The sequence below is a fragment of the Bos grunniens genome, chromosome 18 (genome assembly GCF_055505025.1).
Source record: "Bos grunniens cultivar Pamir isolate PY7600 chromosome 18, Bosgru_T2T1.0, whole genome shotgun sequence".
Classification (NCBI taxonomy): domain Eukaryota; kingdom Metazoa; phylum Chordata; class Mammalia; order Artiodactyla; family Bovidae; genus Bos; species Bos grunniens.
The window spans coordinates 49,022,440-49,042,392 of NC_141182.1; the positions used below are offsets into that span (position 1 = coordinate 49,022,440).

General features: G+C 51.8%; 2 protein-coding genes and 1 long non-coding RNA gene across 3 annotated transcripts; 2 read left to right on the forward strand and 1 right to left on the reverse strand.

Annotated features, from left to right (window-relative positions):
- The first annotated feature begins 2,048 nt into the window (after positions 1-2,048).
- Positions 2,049-2,896, forward strand: LOC147353809 (uncharacterized). The gene is made up of 2 exons (XR_015145151.1): positions 2,049-2,144; positions 2,677-2,896. It is a non-coding gene; the product is annotated as an uncharacterized LOC147353809 (long non-coding RNA).
- Positions 2,897-8,327: 5,431 nt separating this feature from the next.
- Positions 8,328-13,333, forward strand: NCCRP1 (NCCRP1, F-box associated domain containing). The gene is made up of 6 exons (XM_086349649.1): positions 8,328-8,829; positions 9,761-9,823; positions 9,911-9,962; positions 10,785-10,880; positions 11,483-11,621; positions 11,755-13,333. The coding sequence occupies exons 1-6, from the start codon at positions 8,538-8,540 to the stop codon at positions 11,893-11,895; spliced, it is 783 nt and encodes a 260-aa protein (XP_086205775.1). The 5' UTR covers positions 8,328-8,537; the 3' UTR covers positions 11,896-13,333.
- A 222-nt stretch (positions 13,334-13,555) lies between these two features.
- SYCN (syncollin) lies at positions 13,556-15,118 on the reverse strand. Its single transcript, XM_086355134.1, has 2 exons — positions 14,577-15,118; positions 13,556-13,722 (listed from the first exon to the last, which is right to left on the reverse strand). The coding sequence occupies exons 1-2, from the start codon at positions 14,969-14,971 to the stop codon at positions 13,713-13,715; spliced, it is 405 nt and encodes a 134-aa protein (XP_086211260.1). The 5' UTR covers positions 14,972-15,118; the 3' UTR covers positions 13,556-13,712.
- Between the last annotated feature and the right edge of the window lie 4,835 nt (positions 15,119-19,953).

Consider the following 19,953-nt stretch of genomic DNA (forward strand, 5'->3'; position numbering starts at 1 on the left):
ATACAACTGAGTGACTAACTCTCCAGGCTCACCAACCTTCCTAGCAGCCCTCTGAGGAAGTACCTTCCTTGTCCTGTTTTACAGCTGGGACGCTGTGGAACAGAGACTCCGAATCATCAGCCTGAGGTCACACAGCAAGAAAGTGGTCAAGGCAGGATTCAAAGCCATCACCATGCCACAGCCTCCTGAAGACTGAGAATCTCTCATGACTGCACCTGAGGGACCACAGGTCTGAGCAGGAAAGGGTCAGCCTCTGTCTTCTGGGGCTGCAGTCAACCAAACTAGGCCAGACCCCCAAAAAGAGACTCCAGAAGAGAGACGGCTGTTCTTGGAAAACGCTGAGGGGTTGTTGGGTCGGGGCAGGGGACAAGACGGGGCAGCAAACAAGGTCCTGACCTGTTGCTTGGGGGTTGGGGACAGCTCACAGCCTTTTCCAGGTTGACCAAAGGTATCTGCAGAAGTCTGGGAACCACTGGGTTAGACAGAATTAAATTCTCTCTTCCTTTCTTCCCCTCTCCCTCTCTTCTCTACACCTTTATCCCCAACTTTCTCTCTCTCTTATTCTGCCATTTAATCGTATTGAGTATTTGAACAGGTAACAGAAACCCATGGTACAAAATATAAAAGATTCCAAAGGGATTAAATTGCAAAGTCAACCTTCCTTCCTCCACATGCCCTGCCCCCGGGTCCCCATCCCCCAAGGCAGCCACTGAGACAAGTTTCTTGCATCTCCTTCCAGAAATGTATGCGCATACCTAGAAATACCTACATGCGTATACTGGCATATGTTCTACTTTGCACAAACATTCGCAAAATGTGCACATCCTTCTACAACTTGCTCTATTGCGACCTAACGGTATATTCTGGTGGTCGGTCCCAGGTGGGGTACATAAGCAACCTCGCCCGTGGTCATGGCTCAGTAGTATTCTGTGGTGCATATGAACCCTGATTTCACTGGAACAGCCTCTGCTGATGGACATTCAGGGAGCTCGCGGTGCTTTCCTAAGCAATGCCACAGGAGAGACCTTGCACGTACTTTCTATCTGGCAAATTTATCTTGCCCCCTCCCCTGCCTGCCCCTGGACTCCCACCTGCCCGCTGCCCCCAGGTGATGCCTTCTGGATATCTCTGACCTTCTGGATCCTTCTCTGGATCTGGCCAACTCCATTCTAGTCTCCATAAGCATCTCTGTTGTCTATCTCTCTGCTTCAGCCTCTCTAGATTTCTCTGCCTCTCTTTCCTTCTGTCTCCATCTTCATCTCTGTCTGTTTTCCTCCTTACCAGCTTCCCTTGTCTTCCTCTTTCTCTCCCTCCATCCCGTCTTGTTTCCCTCCTGTTATCTCCCAACTCATCCTGCCTCTCTGTCGCCCCCTGCAAGGTGAAGCTGGCTCAACACATGTCCCCACCTCAGAGCCCAGTGGTTTCTCCCCGGGGATGTGGTACCCAACCTAGAACACCTTTCTCCCAGTCTCACGGCCCTCTTGACCTGGCTGGGCTCTCCCATCCTCTGTAGTCCTGATGGAGAAGCCACCATCTGCTCGTCCAACCCTGGTGCCCTGGTGCCCGCCCCCCACCCTTTCTTTCTCTGTACCAGCAGGATTGGACCCTGGGCCCAGCTGGCACTCCTGGCGGTAATACTGGTTTTTCATCAGGAGTCATGGGAAGCTAGACTGAGGCAGGTTGGATGTGGCTTCTGGGCTAGACAGAGCCTCATCCTCCTGTTGGGGACCCAGCCTTCTTGCCCTCCCTGCTCAACAAACAGAGCAACCAGTCTGTGTCAACCCTGAGCTGGGGACAAATAACAAACCCCCACCCAAGGCCCTGCCCTGGTGAGGTTGACATTCTCACCGGGTGACACAGTTCATGACCAAGTGAACGTACCCACATACTCATAGGTATTTAAAGACCACACGAAGTTCAAGAAAGAAAGAACGGGGTGTGGTGACAGAGGAGAGCAGGGGGTAGGAAATTGACCTGGTGGGGGAGTGTCCAAGTTGCTTTATATGAACCAATAGGGAACAATCACTGAGACGCATTGTTAGATAGAATAAGGAAGAGGGGTGTGTGCCTTATGAAGAGATGACATTTGAATGGAGAGGAAGTAATCGGTGGAGGCATGGAGTGGAAGACCTTGTAGCCAGAAGGTGAGGCATATGCAAAGATTCTGAGGTGGGAAAGAAGTTGGCAGGTCAAGGACCAGCAAAAATACGGGACTTATGGTGAGTGAGGAGGAAAGTGTGGACCACCTCACATAGCACTGTGGGGAGGAGATAGACCCATTTTACAGATGAGAAGCTAAGCTTTGGAAAGAAAGGAAGTCCTTTGCCCAAGAACACATAGGGTAAGGGTGAGGACTGGTGAACTCAGGCAGCCTTCTGCTCCTCACCACTAGGACAGTGGTTCTTAGTGAGGGATCCCAGACCAGCAGCACAGCACCACCTCTTGAGTCCACCCCAGAAACACCGAATCAGAGACTGAGGGTGGGGGCTTCGCCAGAGGTCCAGTCCTGGAGACTCCACAGTTTCACCGCAGGGGCCGTGGGTTCCATCCCTGGTTGGGGAACTAGGATCCCACAGGCCGCAGAGCAACTGAACGCCACGACCACTGAGCCCACAACTCCAGAGCCTGCACCACAACTAAGACCTGATGCAGCCAAATAAATGATTTTTTTAAAAGGAGTGAGACATAAGGAAATGAGAGCGAAGGAAGGCACGTGACCACAGAGGCAGAGACTGGAGTGATATGACCACAAGCCAAGGAATGCTGGCGCCACCGGGAGCTGGGAGAGGCGAGAAAGGCATCCTTCCTAGACCCTCTGAGGGGTTGCCACCTGCCAACTTGATTTCAGACTTTTGGCTTCTAGAACCATTAGAGAATAAATCTGTTTTGTAAGCCACCACATATGTGCTAATTTGCTGAGGCAGCCCTAAGAGATGAATCTACCGTTTGATGGGGCAGACGGAGCAGCGGACTCCAGCTTGACTTCCCACCTGGGGCAGAAGACAGAGCCCACCCAGGCTTCCCCCTGACCGCTTCTGAGAACTCAGAATCTTCTTATGTGTGGAATTCAGAGATGCTGGGATGTAATGAAAGGGAGAGAGATGGGGATGAGGTAAACTGAGACCAACTCAAAGGCTTAGAAGCGGGGCTGCAAACCAGAATCTGGGGCAGGGGAGAGTCTGGGGAGCCAGGAAGGGTTTCAGGAGAGCAGAGATGACTCACCAGATGGCTGGTGAGAAGGATCAAGATGCATAAGGAGCTTGGGCCCTAACCTGGGCCACCCTTGCAGGGGATGCAGACTGTGGGGCCAGACAGCAGAGGTTCAAATCCCAGCTTTGCCACTTTCTGGCTGTGTGACCTTGAGTAAGACACTTCACCTCTCTGTGCCTCAGTTTCTTCATCTGTAAAGTTGGCTTAATGATAATACCTGCCTTACAGGGGCAGTTCATTTAATAGACATATTTAATAGATTTAATAGCATAGTGCCGGGCACACAGCAACTGCTCCATTATTGCTAATACTGTTGTTGTTTTTATCATCTCATTCTGTTCCTCAGGTGTTGACATGGTGATGCCTCTCAGATCTGTGCCTCAGCCCTGATACCTGTCTTTCAACTCTGCCTTGTACATCCAGCTGCCCCTACCCCCAATATTGCTCCTTTAGATATCCAGTACTGACATCTGGGGCTTCCCAGGTGGCTCAGTGGTAAAGAATCCTCCTACCAGTGCAGGAGACATGGGTTTGTGTAGCAACCCACTCCAGTATACTTGCCTGGGAAATCCCAATGACAGAGAAGCCTGGTGGGCTACAGGCCATAAGGTCATAATAGAGTTGGGCACAACTTAGTGACTAAGCAACAACAATAACTGACATCTGAGACAGAATACTGCTTCCTGCTTCCTCCTCACCGTCAATCCTGTTCTGGCCTCATCTTCCCCTCTCTGCAAATGGTACCACCTTCTTCTGCCCGTTGCTCAACCCTCAAGGCCAATCAAGCCTTTCCCCTCTGTCAAATCAACAAAGATATTCAATCTGTCCTCGACCCAGCAGTCACTCCATGGCACCACTCTGGTCCTGTCCACCCCCAGCTCCTTCCTTATTGTTTCTCTGCACCCTCTGCCCACACTCAGCTAGAAATCAGTTCATCACTTCCTAGCTGAAACTTTCCCCGCAGTTTCACTGTGAATTTATTACACTTAGATAAATCCTACAGAGCTGCCCCCAGCAATGCCCTATCTGATCTCATCTCCCCTGCACTCCCTCCATTTCAGCCACACTGGCCTCCCTCCTGTTCCCCAAACCCACCACTCCTGGTCCTACCTTAGAGCCTTTACACTTGCTGTTATCTCCTTTTCAGGTCTTTGCTCAAACATCACCTCCTCCAAGAAGCCCTCCCTGACCACTTCAGCTGAAACGGGCTTCCTACCCACTCCTCTGCCCTGTCATTACAACCTTTTTCACCATCAGAGCATTTAGTGCTGCCCTTTAATTAGTTACTCAGTGAGGGAATTCTCTGGTGGTTCAGTGGTTAGGACCCCATGCACATCAGGGTGCAGATTCAATCCCTGGTCAGGAAACTAAGATCCCATGAGCCCAATGACTTAGCCAGTAAACAAAAGAAAGAAAGAAAGAAATTCTTAAATTGCTGAAATCCATCCCTCCTCCCACAAGGAAGCTGCACAGGGATAGGAATCTGGTCTTCCACCATTATATCACCAACACAGAGGGATTGGACACTGTGGATGTTTAATAAGTATTTATTGAAAGAATAAAAGGTAGTAGCCTATGAGGCCCACTGTTCTACATCTTGCCTTTTTCACCCAATAGACTTGTGGCTAGTGGTAAAGAATCTGCCTGCCAATGCAGGAGATGCAAGAGACACGGGTTCGATCACTGGGTCAGGAAAATCCCCTGGAGATGGAAATGGCAACCTACTCCAGTATTCTTGCCTGGGAGATCCCATAGACAGAAGAGCCTGGCAGGATACAGTCCATGGGATTGCAAACAGTCAGACGTGACTGAGCGACCAAGGGAGAGGAAGGGGAGGTTTGTTGTTATTTCCTTGTCTGTACATCAGGACTGCCGTGTCCTTTTGCCTTTTTTTCTTACTGGGATATAATTTACATACAAGAAAATACACTCATTAATTTTTTTAAAATTTTATTATTATTATTTTTGGCTGAATGCAGGATCTTAGTTCCCCAACCAGGCATCGAACCTTTGCCCCCTGCATTGCAGCATGAAGTTTTAACCACTGGACCACCAGGAAAGTCCCTAAACCCTTTTCTTCTTTCAGTTGCACTGGGTCTTCGTTGCTGTGCTCAGGCTTTCTCTAGCTGTGGCAAGCAGGGGCAACTCTTTGTTGCGGTGCTCAGGCTTTTCATCGCAGTGGCTTCTCTTGTTGCAGAGCAGGATCTCTAGAGCACAGACTCAGCATTTGCGATGCTTAGGCTTAGTTGCTCCCAGACATGTGGGATCTTCTCAGACCACAGACCAGGGATGGAACCCATGTCCTCTGCATTGGCAGGCGGATTCCTAACCATTGGACCACCAGGGAAGTCGCCCCCCTCCCCCAACACACACACACCCATTCTAAACACACAGTTTGATGAATTCTGGCAAGTGTATACTCCCATATAACTACCACCACAATTAAGATATAGCTTTTTTCTCACCCCAGAAAGGCCACCCCTCTGCCCTACAGCCCAGGCAGCCACCAACCTGCTTTCTTTGATTCTAGATTGCTGTTTCAGAGCTTGAGTCCCCACACTGGAACCTTTGCTGATCAGAAGGTGAAGAAAGGAGACACTGGAGATCTAATGTTGAAAGACACTTGGCTCTGTATGGCTCCTGGATCGCTCAGATTTAAGTAAAACTATTTCTCATAGTATGGGGTGGTAGGGTGGGTGTTTCTAAAATTTCAGATTCTGGGGTCCACAGGGACTAAATTAGACTCCTGGGTGTAAGGTTTGAAAATACACTTTTTTTTTTTTCTTTTGGCCATGCCATGAGGCATGTGGGATCTTAGTTCCCTGACCAGGGATCGAACCCATGCCCCCTGCATTGAAAGTGCAAATCTTAACCATTGGACTGCCAGGGAAGCCTGAAGATACACATTTAAAATAAGTTTCCTGGGTGAATCTGGTGAGCACTAAAATTTGGGGATCGCGTGGTATGAGGATATGGGTGAGACAGAAGGGCATTCTGGCTAGAAAGAACTTTCTGAGCAAAATCCCTGAGATGGGTGAGAACAGGGACCAGAAATCCAGGGCCTGTAATGCTGGCAGAGAGCTGGGATTTTTCTCCTGAGGGTACTGGGGAGCCATGGCAGGTTTAAGCGGGGGAGTGACTACTTGTGTTGAACCTTTCATAAGACCCCTTTAACTGTGGCCCGTGTGTGTGTGTAAGAGAAGGGGCTGAGGACCCCAGGAGTGAGATAGTGTGGACACCATGGCAGGAGGGGGGCAGACAGAGGAGGGGTGTTGATCCTGATTCTACAGATTTCCTGCCTTTTTTTTTTTTTTGGTCTCTGGCTCTGAGCCACTCCCTGCCCTGGATTCTGATCTGGGGACAGCTCTGACTCCACTAGACAGACACTCCTCCTCCTGACTCTGTCCTTTCTTCCTCCTCCGATGAAGACAGGCAGGCAGCCAGGCAAGGGTGTGGGTCTGTGCACTTGCAGTGGTGGTGGGAGTGTCTCCAGTTATGCATGGATCATGGGCTCTGCAAGTATTTGGAAACCTCTTGGGGACTTCTGGGTGAGCAGGAATATTGCACATAAGTTAGTTTGTCCCCTTCTGTGGGTCCTGCCTCCTCCCAGGGCCCTGGCTAATTCCCAGCTTTCCCAGGATAGGTCACTTCACCTCTCTTGCCTCTCAGTTCCCCAGTCAGTCAGTGGAGGAACTATTACCAGTGCCCACCTCCCAGGGTTGTTGTAAGACATAATGAGTTAAAGGCAGACACTCAATAAATGTAACTATGTTCTCCCATCTGTTTCCCTGTGAGCCACTGTCTCTGGGGGTAATTTGAATCTGTATCCCTGTGTATCACATGAAACTCCGTGTCTAATTTGCCACATACCAGCTGTGCAACCTTGGGTGAGTTACTAGACCTCTCTGAGTTTCAGTAACTGAGACTTCTACTCTCAGTTACGGAGACTTCTACAAAAGTAGAAGTCTACAAAACGGGTATAACAATAGTACCTATTTCCTATGGAAGATATGGAGATTGAATTAATTACTCCACCTAAAGAATTTAGAACAATGCCTGGCACACGGGCGTTAATTACATGAGCATCATTTGGGTGTGAGCTCCACTCTCTGTGTCTGCAGAATGTGTCTGTCAGCATCTTGTGGGAATCTGGGGCGGGAAGCATATGGGGTTATCTGGGGTGGTATGGGACCAGGCCTGTGAGGGGGCCCTCTAGTTTTTCATCTGTGAAATGGGGATAACAACAGCTCCCTACTCAGGGTTGGTGTGCAAGCTGGATGCTGGGGTGCATGTGGCTGGCCCACAACTCCATGTTCATTCACTATTATCTTTTCTTATGTATAAAATGCCCGTAATAATAGCACCTAAGTTGTTAGAGGATGAAATGAACTTGTAAAAGCTTAGGACAACATCTAGCAAGCAGAAAGCATTCACTGTGGCACTTGTTACTGGTAACTTATGTGGGACTGAGCTTGTGCTTACCTGGGCAGGCTGTGGGATGTGGCAAGGGCAGGCTGTGGGCGTGGGTATCTGGCCCTTCAAGTTCCTCCGCCACCCCACTTGCACCGCACCCCTGACCTCCTGCCCCTGCCATCGCTCCAGCCCTGACTCCAAACTCCCTATGACCTCCCAGGGAGGAGGTCTGGCCAGCCTGCACCGCCTGCCCAACCCCAGGAAGAAATGCAAGGCACCCTCCAGGAGGGGTTACTACCTCCCTTTCTGACACTATCTCAGTGTCTCCCTTGGGTCCCCCATCTCTGTGACTCCCCATCTCTAGCTCAGAGTCTCTCTGGGTCTCTCTCTGTCTCCCACCCCACGCCTCTATGCTTCTGGGACAAGAAATATCAGGTCCCAAGTTCGTGTCCCAAGTGAGGACAGAGGAGGAACAAGCAGAGGCGGGACTCCCCTCCCATCCCCACCCCTTACAGCATGCCCAGCTGACGGGGAGGTTGCGGGGGGAGATGGGGGCTTCATTAATTAAGCTTTCCTCCAGCCACGCGGGATGTTAACGAGGTGGATGGGCCTCATTAGAGAACCGAGCCCTGGCATTAACGCCTTGGTCACACCCCTCTCCAGGGCTGATGTCTGGGGAAACTGGAGCAGGAGGCTTGGGAAACACAGCTGGGCTGGGACCCGGACTTCTGCAGGCTGGGAGAAGGAGGGGCTGGGACCTGGGCTCCCGAGCCTGAGGGAGGAGGGCCTGGGGGCCCGGATCCTTCCCCCAACACACCTCTACTTAAAGGCCAGTCGAGGCGCTCCGCCCTCTCCCGCCCCGGGTTCACCCCGAACCCTGCGGAGGAGCCCGGACAGTCACCCAGACCCGAGCGATGGAGGAGGTGCGGGAAGGACCAGAGCTCGGCTGCGGGATGGAGGAACCCGCGAGCCCCCAGAAGCCCGCGTCGCCGCCTCCGCCCCCGTCGCCGCCTTCGCCTGCGGCCCCCGAGACCCCCAGGCTCCCTGCGCCCGAGTCGCCAACCGAGGCCCACGCGCGGCAGCTGCTGCTGCAAGAGTGGGCGCCGCCGAGAGGGAGCCTGGAGCTGCCCCCGCGCCTCACCTGGAAGCTGCTCTTCCTGAGGCGGCCGCTCTACCGCAACCTACTGCGCTCGCCCAACCCCGAAGGTGCAGGGCCGTGGTCTGCGCGAGGCTGGAGCAGCCGGGAGGCCGCCACGCCTCCGTCTCCTTCCCCTGGGCTCGCTCACCTAGACCGTCGGTCTCGTCTTCTCTTTGTTTCCTTGTCTCTCTTAACTCTGTTTCTTCGTCTCTGTCTCTTGATGTCTCCCTCTGTGTTTTTATTCCTCTGCATCCTTCTCTGGGGCTTCCCCGGTGGCACAGAGGTAAGGAATCCACCTGCACTGTAGGAGATGCGGGAGACGCAGGTTCGATCCCTGGGTCAGGAAGATCCCCTGGAGGAGGGCATGGCAACCCACTCCAGTATTCTTGCCTGAAGAATCCCATGGACAGAGGAGCCTAGTGGGCTCCAATCCATGGGGTCGCAAAGAATCTAACAGGCCTGAGCGGCCGAGCAGCCATGCATTCTAGCACTTCCTTCTCTGTCCCTTTTTCTCTCAGCGTGTCTCTCTGTCTCACTTGCATCTCTGTCTCTTTCTACATCTTGTGTCTCTATCTCTCACAGGGTCTGTATCGCTCCCTCCCTCCTCCCATGTTACCGTTCAGTCGCTCAGTCATTCCGACTCTGCGACCCAACGGACTGCCCCACGCCAGGCTTCCTTGTCCTTCATTATCTCCCAAAGCTATCTCCCTCCTCCCGTATTCTCTCTCTTTTTCTTGGTTCCTCTCTCTCTTTCTCCCTCTGTTCCTCCCCTCTCGCCACAACGCCTTCCCCCTCCAAGCACTGGCCCTCTGACCCCAGGACATTCTCAGGGCTCTCCTAGGGCCCTGACTCACTCCCTGCTGCCTGGCTGGGCTGGTCTGGCAGGCGGGGCACTGATTCCCGTCCTTCCAGCCACGTCCAGCGGGCAGGGAGTGGGGATCCTGCAGGAAGGAGGGCAGCTTCAGCACGCCTGAGGCTCCGCTTCCCTGCGCTTTTCAGGCATCAACATTTATGAGCCAGCGCCCCCTACCCATCCCACCCAGCAACCCCTGGAGGCTCTGGGTAAGCGCTCGGAGGCTAGCCCCGTGCTGTGGAAGGGTGGCCCTGGAGAAGGGGCAAGTTCTAATCCGTTGCTCCTCCACCCGCCAGGCAATTTCCACGGCTGGCACATCAGGACTGAGAAACTCCAGCAGAACCTCAGGTGAGTGGCCGGGACACACGTGGCCTGCATTTGATTCCCTCTTCCAGCCTCCCTCGCTGTGGGACCTGGAAAAGCTGTCTTTACCTCTCTGGGCCCTTGTCTCCTGCTCTGTAAACAGGATGTCATAAGAGCATGCCCATAAAACACACGGCATAGGGTCTGGCTAATTTGCACGTAGTAGGTGTTCCATGCCGTGCTTAGTCACTCAGTTCGCGTCCAACTCTTCGCGACCCCATAGACGGTAGCCCACCAGGTTCCTCTGTTCATGAAATTCTCCAGGCAGGAATACTGGAATGGTTTGCCTGTATTGGATGGGTTGCCTGAATGGATCTTCCGGACCCAGGGATCCAACCTGGGTCTCTGGCACTGCCGGCAGATTCTTTACCGCCTGAACCACCAGGGAAGCCTAGCAGTTAATACTGTTCCTATACTCAGCCTCTTTCTGTGGGAACGGGAGAGTCACCTAGGCCTTTAAACCGGGCCCCCTTTCTGCATAGTGGGTGGGATGCCGCAACTCAGGGGCTCCGAGTCACAGGCACTTGGGTTCAGCTCTGCCACTTCTTTGCTGCTCGATCTTGTAAGTCACTTCCCTGTGTGCACCGCGGTTTCCCCATCTGCAACACAGGGTTCAGGATGCATCCCGCTCAGAGAAGCTCATAGGAGCCGATACTGTGAGGTGCTGAGTGGCTGCTCAGCCCCCCTAGGCCAGCGCCCTTGATGTCTTTAGGAGGGTGGTACGATCAGGGTGTCCCGCTTCAGGGGGCCGGCTGACCTGGGAGAATGCCAGCAGATGGCAGCCTTCCCCCTTGCCCTCTCTCACAGCTGGACGGTGAAGCAGCAGTGCGTGGACCTCCTGGCCGAGGGCTTATGGGAGGAGCTACTGGATGATGAGCAGCCACGTATCACAGTCATGGACTGGTACGTGCCTCCGCCCCGCCCACCTGCCCAGCCAGGTGGCACACGTGGGCTCCCCAAAGCACATGCCTCACTCCGTGCTCCCTGAGACCCTCCTGCCACTGAGGGACCCAGCCCTTTCCATCTCTCTGGCCCCTTTGGTCTGAATCTTTCTGTTCTTGAAATATTCCCGCCCAGAGCCTCTTCTTTCTTCCTTGGATGTTGGTCACCTTCTTTTCTTGAGATGGATTCCCCCCTGTATTTGGCTGCGTCTCACAGCTTGAGGGATCTCAGTTCCCCAACCAGGGATTGAACTCAGGCCATGGGGAGCCTTCCCTGACCACTCCCAACCTGGGTCAGATGCATTATGCTCCAGCACCCCACATGTCCCCTATCCCAGCCCTGACCATGCCTAGTTGTCGCTTCCTAATGACATGTCCATCTCCCCCACTGGACCACTATTAATCCCATGAGAGCAGGGCATAGGGTTGTCTTGGTCACTGCCGTGTCACAGCAGCACCCAGCCCCGGTGCACATAGTGGGTGCCAGTGGGTGTGTGTGTGGAATGGCAACCGTACCAGGAGTGGGGGCTGTGGTGGCAGCTGAAGGCCTGCCCCCCACCCCAGGTTCGAGGACAGCCGACTGGACGCATGTGTGTATGAGCTTCACGTCTGGCTGCTGGCGGCTGACCGCAGCACAGTCATCGCCCAGCACCACGTGGCCCCTCGCACCTCTGGGAGAGGCCCTCCCGGGCACTGGATCCAGGTGAGACGCTCTACCCCGGCCACCACCCCCACATGTGCTTTTGTGTCCCAAGACCTCACAGAGGGAGGAGGGAGGAGGGCAGGGCTTATGGGTCCCTAAAAAGAACTTCTTCCTGACCCTGGTGCTGCCCCAGGTATCCCACGTATTCCGCCAGTATGGCCCTGGCGTCCGCTTTGTCCACTTCCTGCACAAGACCAAGAACCGGATGGAGCGTGGTGGGCTGCGGCGGACTAGGGTGACTGACTCCTCTGTGTCTGTGCAATTCAGGGAGTGATTGGCTGACCCTGGGCCCCTCCTGACGTCTTATATGATGGTACAAGATATCAACCCCTCAGTGACTTCTTATTACTTTATCACTTCTGATATCTTAGCATCTCTCTGATCCCCTAGCAGCTCCCTAAGCCTTAGAAGTCCCTAACCCTTAGTACCTCCTGACCCTTAAGCTCCACCATGTTTCCTGAGCACCCCGCTTCCCCCTTTATACCCTCCTGTCCCCTTGGCTACTCCTGGATCACGTACTACCTCCTATGCCCTGTAATCCTGTCTGGGCCTTGGCTTCTCATTTGACATCTTCACACATCTTTGACTGTCTGTCTCACTGGCATTTTCGCTGCACTCTCTGCATGAGGGCAGTGGCCACTTCTTCCTGAGTCAGTGCTTAACAAGATAATAGGGACTCAATAAACCTTTGTTGACTGAATGAATAAATACATGTGCCCAAGGAATGCTGTTTCCCTGGCGTTTGCTCCTTAGAACTTCACCAAGTTCATTTCCCACTTGCACGTCCTTGATCTCCAGCGCCTCCCTTGACCTCTGATCTCTTATGTTCCAAATTTATGGCCTTGTAGCCTCTCTACTCACCTCCTTCTTCTCCCATGTCTCTTAACTCTCAGAATGTCCCCAGATTTCCTTCCTCCCTCCAATCCCATGTTATCATCCCCCAGAGCTGTCCCTCTACTTCTCTTTCTCCCAAGACCCCTCATTGCTCCTCTCTTACTCCTCCAGAGCCCCCAAACCCAGGTACTCGTCAAGGGTCCTTATCCTTAGAAGTAGTAAATTGCAAATTTGAATTTTCAGAAATATGCAAATTAGAATGAAAATGTTCTCCATGTGCTGGAGCCTGGGGCATTAAAAGTATTTCACAACCCATGAGTCCTGGGCTGTGGGCAGATCACAAAACAGACCCTGGACCTACATGGGGCAGAGTCCTTGAAGGCCTCTTACCATCGTACATATGAATCCTGAGAGAGTCTTGAGGTCCCTGGCAGGCCTGAACACCTGTTGTGGGGAAGGGGGGATTCAGAAAATGGCTATCCACCAATAAGTGTAGAAAGCATTTCAGTGTTTGACTTCTCCGGTAGTCCTGTGGCTAAGACTCTGGGCTCCCAATGTAGGAGGGCCAGGTTCCATCCTTGTTCAGGGAACTAGATCCCACATGCCACAGCTAAGACCCAGCGTGCATGCTCAGTCATGTCCAACTCTTTGCAACCCCGTGAACTATAGCCCTCCAGGTTCCTCTGTCCATGGAATTTTCCAGGCAAAAATACTGGGGTGAGTTGCCATTTCCTACTCCAGGGGATCTTCCCGACCCAGGGATAGAACCAGTCTCTTGCATCTCCTGCACTGGCAGGCAGATTCTTTACTACTGCACCACCTGGAAATCCCATGACCTGGTACAGCCAAACAAAATAAATAAATATTTTTGAAAATCAGCCAGCAGTACCATTACTTGTCACACAGATGCCATATGGGTATGTGCACATGTGTGTACACCTAAATCCGTGCGTGTGCTCCCACAGGATCTATGCATGTGTCCCCATCCACAGCAGGTACTATGGGCTGACCCAGCCCTGACCACCCTGCTCCCTCCTCCATTCCCGACCCCACATCTGCGTGGACTTGGGGCCCAAACGCAAGCAGAGGGCAGACAAAGATGGCTTCATAAGGGCTGTATTACAGGGAAGGCAATATGAGGGTAGGCAGAAAGCTTTGTTCTCCTGGGTCTTACAGACTTCAGCAGACCCCATGGACAAGGCCAGGTGAGGGGCTCAGCACTTTGTAAGGGCTGGAGATGAGCGATCTCATAAGGTATCATTTGCAACTGCAACAGAATAGAAAATTATTGTCAGGGGGTGCCAGGGCCTCAGAGATTTATGGTAGGAGGGATTCTAGAAGCCTGAGATGGGGTTGGGGGCTGGGGCTGGGCTCCAAATTCAGGGGCTAGGCATCCTGGCCTGGGAGTTTGGGGCTGGAGGTTCTTGGAGTTCTTGGGGGTAGAGGGGCAGGTGGGTGGTTTTAGAGGGTGCCCTGGGTAGATCTAGGGCCACGGGGTCTGTGAGTTTGGATATGTGAGTTCAGGGTGGGCTCAGGGGCCTCCAAAGTTGGGCCTGGAGGCTTCAGAACCTTAATGGGGGCACTGGAACCAGTTTCTGGGGCCAAGGCTGATGTAGAGGATCTAGAAGAGTGGAGCATGAGGAGCATGAGGGCTAGATAGGGTACTCCTGGAATTAGGTCTGGGGTCTTGAGGTCTGGGTCAGTCAGGTTTAGAATCTGGGAGCTCCAGAGCTGGGTCTGAGAGCCCTGGGATCTGATGATCTAGCGGGGTGGGGAAGGACTAGCTCTGGTTCTGGGGGCTTCAAAATGAGGGGGTTGATGGCTTCCTATCACCAGGCTAGGCTCGAGGTCACCAGAGATCATCTGCCCTCCCCAGAGAGTGCAGCCGTCTGGTGGGTAGGCAAGTGGGCGATTCAGGGAGGTGGGACGGGGAGCTCCCAGAATGAAGACTGGATTACTGAGTCTGGGAATCTCAGAGTTGGGTCTGGGAGATCCAAGGGGCATGGGCTTGGGGGAGGGGGCGTGGGGGAGGAGAAGGGGGACCTCGGAAACTGGTTCTAAGGATGCTCAGTTTGGGTCAGAGGCTCAGGGGTCTGGGTGGTGGGGCCGGCGGGTGGGCACCTGCAGTAGACCGCGGAGATGGCGTTGGACCAGTCCCCGAAGAGGCCGCGGCGGTACTCCTCCAGGCGCGGGTAGCTACCGGCCGAGAACTTGCGCGACTTGCCCTCCTTGCCGCGACCGGACCACACGGTGAGCTCGCAGCGCTGGCCCACCACGATCGAAGAGATGACTTTCGTCCAGTCCGAGGGCAAGTAGGGCAGGTCGGCGCCCGGCTCCAAGGAGAGCACGGCGCCGGCGCAGCAGTTCTCGTAGTAGGGGTCGCTCTTGTCGTAGAGCTTGGCGCACGTGTGCGTCCCGTCGGCGTTATTCAGGTCGGCGGACGCCGGGCAGGCGCCCCGGACGCCGGGGACGGCCAACAGGGCAAGGGTCAGCAGCAGTGGGCACAGCGGGGACATGGTGACGTTGCGAGGCCGAGCCCCCGCTCCGTTTTATGCTCCCGACCCGTGGGAAACGGAAAGCTGCGAGATAAGGACTTGGGGAGGGAAGGCGAGGGCGCCCAGGAGCAGGGAGTCTTCCCAACCAACATCAGAACCCACAACCGCGCATACAGGACGGACTTTATTTGCATAAAACTCAGCTGCCGTCTACACGACTAAAGCGACTTAGCAGCAGCAGCTGCTGCTGCTTAAGACGGAGTGTAGCAAATGACAGGACCTGTGACTTGGAATACAGAGGGTAGCATAGGGTTAATACTTATAGGGGGAGGAGCTCTTAAAAATTGACAGCGAGTGGACAACCCCTCCCACTTCCAAATAGGGAGAGGCCCAAAGAAGGGGATGGAAGCTGGGCCTCCGTGCCGGGCGTGTACCTTCCCCCCCAGGCAGGCTCTTGGGAAAGGAGAAGCTGGAGATAAGGAGAGACAGACCTTGAAAGGGAAGGGAGAGATGGGAGGGAGGAGATGAGAAGGGAGTCGCCCCCACCTCCCCAGGAGCAGATCTCTCAGAGCAAGGTTGAGAAATTAGCTAGACATATTTGCAGGACGAAAATCATTGCAAGGTAATATACAAAAGGCCTGGGGGGAAATTTGCAACACTTGGAACAGCACAGAATTAGTAGCTATTATATATAAAGATGGAAAGAATACAGGGACGAATCGTATTAAAAAAGATCTTAATGAACCAGATTACTAAAATGGTGTGGTTAGTCACCCAGAGCCAGACATTCTGGAGTGCGAAGTCAAGTGGGACTTAAGAAGCGTTGCTGTTAATAAAGCTAATGGATGTGATGAAATTCCAGCAGAACTATTCAAATCCCTAAAAGATGATGGTTTTGCATTCATTATCCCAGCAAATCTGGAAGACCCAGAAGTGGCCACAGGACTGGAAAAGGTCAATCCTTATTCCAGTTCCCAAGAAGGGCAGTACCAAAGCATTGGACAATTGCACTCACTTCCCATGCTAGTAAGGTCATGCTTAAAATTGTGCATGCTAGGCTTCAGCATTATTTGAACCAAGAAATTCCAGATGTCCAAGCTGGGTTTAGAAAAGGAAGAGGAACTAGAGATCAAATTGCCAACATTCGCTGGATTATATAGAAAGCAAGGGAATTTCAGAGAAGCATCTATCTCTGTTTCATCGACTACACTAAAACATTTGTGTGGATCATGACAAACTGTGGAAAGCTCTTAGAAAGATGAGAATACCATACCATCTTACCTGTCTCCTGAGAAACCTGTATTCTGGTCAAGAAGCAACAGTTAGAACCCTGTATGGAACACCTGATTGGTTCAAGATGGGGAAAGGAGTATGACAGGGCTGTCTGCTGTCACCCAGTTTGTTTAACCTATATGCTGAGCACATCGTGAGAAATGCTGGGCTGGATGAGTTACAAGCTGGAATCAAGATAGGCGGGAGAAGCATCAACAACCTCAAATATGCAAATGACACCACTCTAATGGCAGAAAGTGAAAAGGAACTAAAGAGCCTCTTGTTGAGGGTGAAGGAGGAGAGTGAAGGAGCTGACTAAAGATTACATATTAAAAATACTAAGATCATGGCATCCGGCCCCATTACTGCATGGTAAATACAAGGGGAAAAGGTGGAAGTAGTGACAGATTTCCATTTCTTGGGCTCCAAAATCACTGTGGACAGTACCTGCAGACATGAAATCAGAAGACCATTGCTTCTTGGCAGGAAAACAATGACAAACCTAGACAGTGTGTTGAAAAGCAGAGACATTGCTCTGCCGACAAAGGTCCATATAGTCAAGGCTATCGTCCTCCCAGTGGTCACGTACGGTTGTGAGAGCTGGACTGTAAAAAAGGCAGAGCACCAAAGAATTGATGCCTTTGAACTGTGGTCCTGGAGAAGACTCCTGAAAGTTCCTTGGACAGCAAGGAGATCAAACCAGTCAGTCTTAAGGGAGATCAACCCTGAATATTCACTGGAAGGACTGATGCTGAAGCTGAAGCTCCAGTATTTTGGTCATCTGATGCAAACAGACAACTTATTGGAAAAGTCCCTGATGCTGGGAAAGATTGAAGGCAGAAGGAGAAGAGGCGTCAGAGGATGAGATGGTTGGACGGCATCACTGATGCAAAGAACATGAACTTCGGCAAACTCCAGTCAATAGAGAGAGACAGGGAGGCCTGGTGTGCTGCAGTCCATGGGTTGCAAAGAGTTGGACACAACTGGGTGACTGAACAACAACAACATATATAAAGAAGACTTACAAACTGACAAGATATCAAACAACACCTTCTGCCACCTACCCCAAGAAGGACAAGTCAAGGAAGGGGAGAGGGAAGGAAGAAGCTGCCACTGTCCCCCCACCCCAGAATTCTCACTCCCAAGGAACTAGATTTTCTTAACCAAGATTGGAAATCTTGCATCTATAAAATAAACAGGGGACTTCCCTGATGGTCCACTGGCTAAGACTCCACACTCCGAATGCAGAGGCGCTAGGTTCCATCCCCGGTCAGGGAACTAGATCCCACATGCCACAGCTAGGACACAGCACAGCCAGATAAATAGATATTTTTTTAAATAAAATAAACAAAGGATAGGTTAAACTGTATAAAACTTAAATGTTTTGTATAGCAACAAAAAGAAAAACATAATCTGGGGGAAAATAGACAATTTTTGTAACATGAATGTTTACTGATCAGCAAGTCAAAATGGTATAAACCAAAGGCAAAATTAAGGGGCTGTACAGAGAAGGCAATGGCACCCCACTCCAGTACTCTTGCCTGGAAAATCCCATGGACGGAGGAGCCTGGTGGGCTGCATTCCATGGGGTCGCCAAGAGTGGGACACAACTGAGCGACTTCACTTTCACTTTTCACTTTCATGCATTGGAGAAGGAAATGGCAACCCACTCCAGTTGTTTTTGCCTGGAGAATCCCAGGGACGGGGGAGCCTGGTGGGAGGCCGTCTCTGGGGTCGCACAGAGTCGGACACGACTGAAGCGACTTAGCAGCAGCAGCAGCAGCAGCAGCACAGGAAGGTTAAGGAGGCTAGGACCTCAGGGACATGAGGCCCCTGGCATCTGGGAGTCTGGCCAAGGCCCTTCAGAGGGTCTCTGGAATCCCTGGCCTCCTACCAGATGAGAACAGGGTCAGGTGTGTGAATGAGCTGTGGCTCTGTGGGTGAGTCCAAGTCTGGGTCTCAGTTTCCTCATCTGTAAAATGGGTGACATTTCTTCCTACACTATAGGATTGCTATGAAGACTACAAGGGATAGTAGAAAAGTACGGGGGCTAGAGGAACAGCCTATGGAGCCAGGCCGCCTGGAGCCAGATCCCAGCACCTCCACGAGCTTTCGCAAGTGACTACCTCAGGGTCTCATGGAGACAAGGACGGACGGTATCCACCTCAGGATGCTGGTGTAGGAGTAAATGAAATAATCCACATAACAGCACTTAAAGTAGGGCCCTTGCTATGTGCCATATGAGTGTTTGCCTATTTTTTTTAATATGTATTTATTTGGCTGCGCTGGTCCCAGTTGCGGCACATGAGATCTACTCTCTTAGTTGCAGCATACTGAATCCTGAGCTGCAGCTTGTGGGATCTAGTTCCCTGACCAGGGGCTGAACCTGGGCCCCCTGCTTTGGAAGTTCAGAGTCCTTAGCCTCTCGCCCACCAGGGAAGTCCTTGCCATATTCTTATTATGAAAGCCCTTAGCATGATGCCTGGCACACGACAAAGCTCAACAAACATACACCAGCACCCCACCACACTGACAACAATCTGCTGTTATCCACAGCCACTCGGCTAACCCTGCTCCCTCCTGTTCTCCTAGACACCGTCTTCTGCCTTGCCCGGGGTAGTGTAGGAGTTAAAAGCCAAAGGCTGGAAACACTAAGAACTAGGTTCAAATTTTGACTGTCACCTTACTGAATGACCTTGGGCAAGTGAACCCATCTCCCTGAATGTTTCCTCCTATCTTCCATAAGATAATACAAAATGATGATAGAAACAGAAAATGACAATAGATTTACTATATAAAGTAATTTATAGCCAATAAAATACTATTTAAAATATTAGGAGCAATTCACATAATTATTTATAAATATAATATATGTACCTAATTGTGATGGTGAATAAATACAATAGTATAAATATAAATATGTTGTTGTTTAGTCGATAAATTGGGTCTGACTCTTTTGTGACCCCATGGACTGTAGCCCACCAGGCTTCTCTGCCCATGGGATTTCCCAGGCAAGAATAGTGGAGTGGGTTGCCATTTCCTTCTCCAGGTATCTTCCCTACCCAGGGATCAAACCCACATCTCCTGCATTGACAGGTGGATTCTTTACCACTGAGCCACCTGGGAAGCCCCAAATATAAATATATTTATAAATTACAGTATAAATATAATATAAAAAAGTACAAATATAAGTACAAAGTACAGTGCCTGGCACACGGTAAATGCACAATTAACAGAAGCTGTTAGGATTATTCTTACAATGATTCTGAGACCCTGTACCCTGGCCTGACCCGGCCCCAAATCAAACCTGCATCCTTCTCCCTCCTTTCCTCTCGTGACTACGAAATCTAATCTCCAGCTGCTAACTTCCCACACAGAGTCCCTACCCTCCCAGCTCTGCGAGGGTTGGACTTGGGGACAGACACAGTTACCTAGAGCCCCAGCCACCCAGGAGGGCCATGAACTTCAGACACAGAGAGCAACATGGGATGGTGAGGAGACCCTGACAGGGACAGGAACGCAGGACCCTCTGGGGCACAGCAGACAGCCAGAGGCAGAGAGAATCCACAAAAACCCAGGGCATGGGCACAGCATCCCCAATCCAGGGACACACACACGAGTTGAGGGAAGGTAGGGACACCCCTTCACGCATCAGTATCACTGATGGTCACTGATACTCACTGGTGAATCTAGGATTAAGTGTAGACATATGCTTGATACACAGTGCCAGA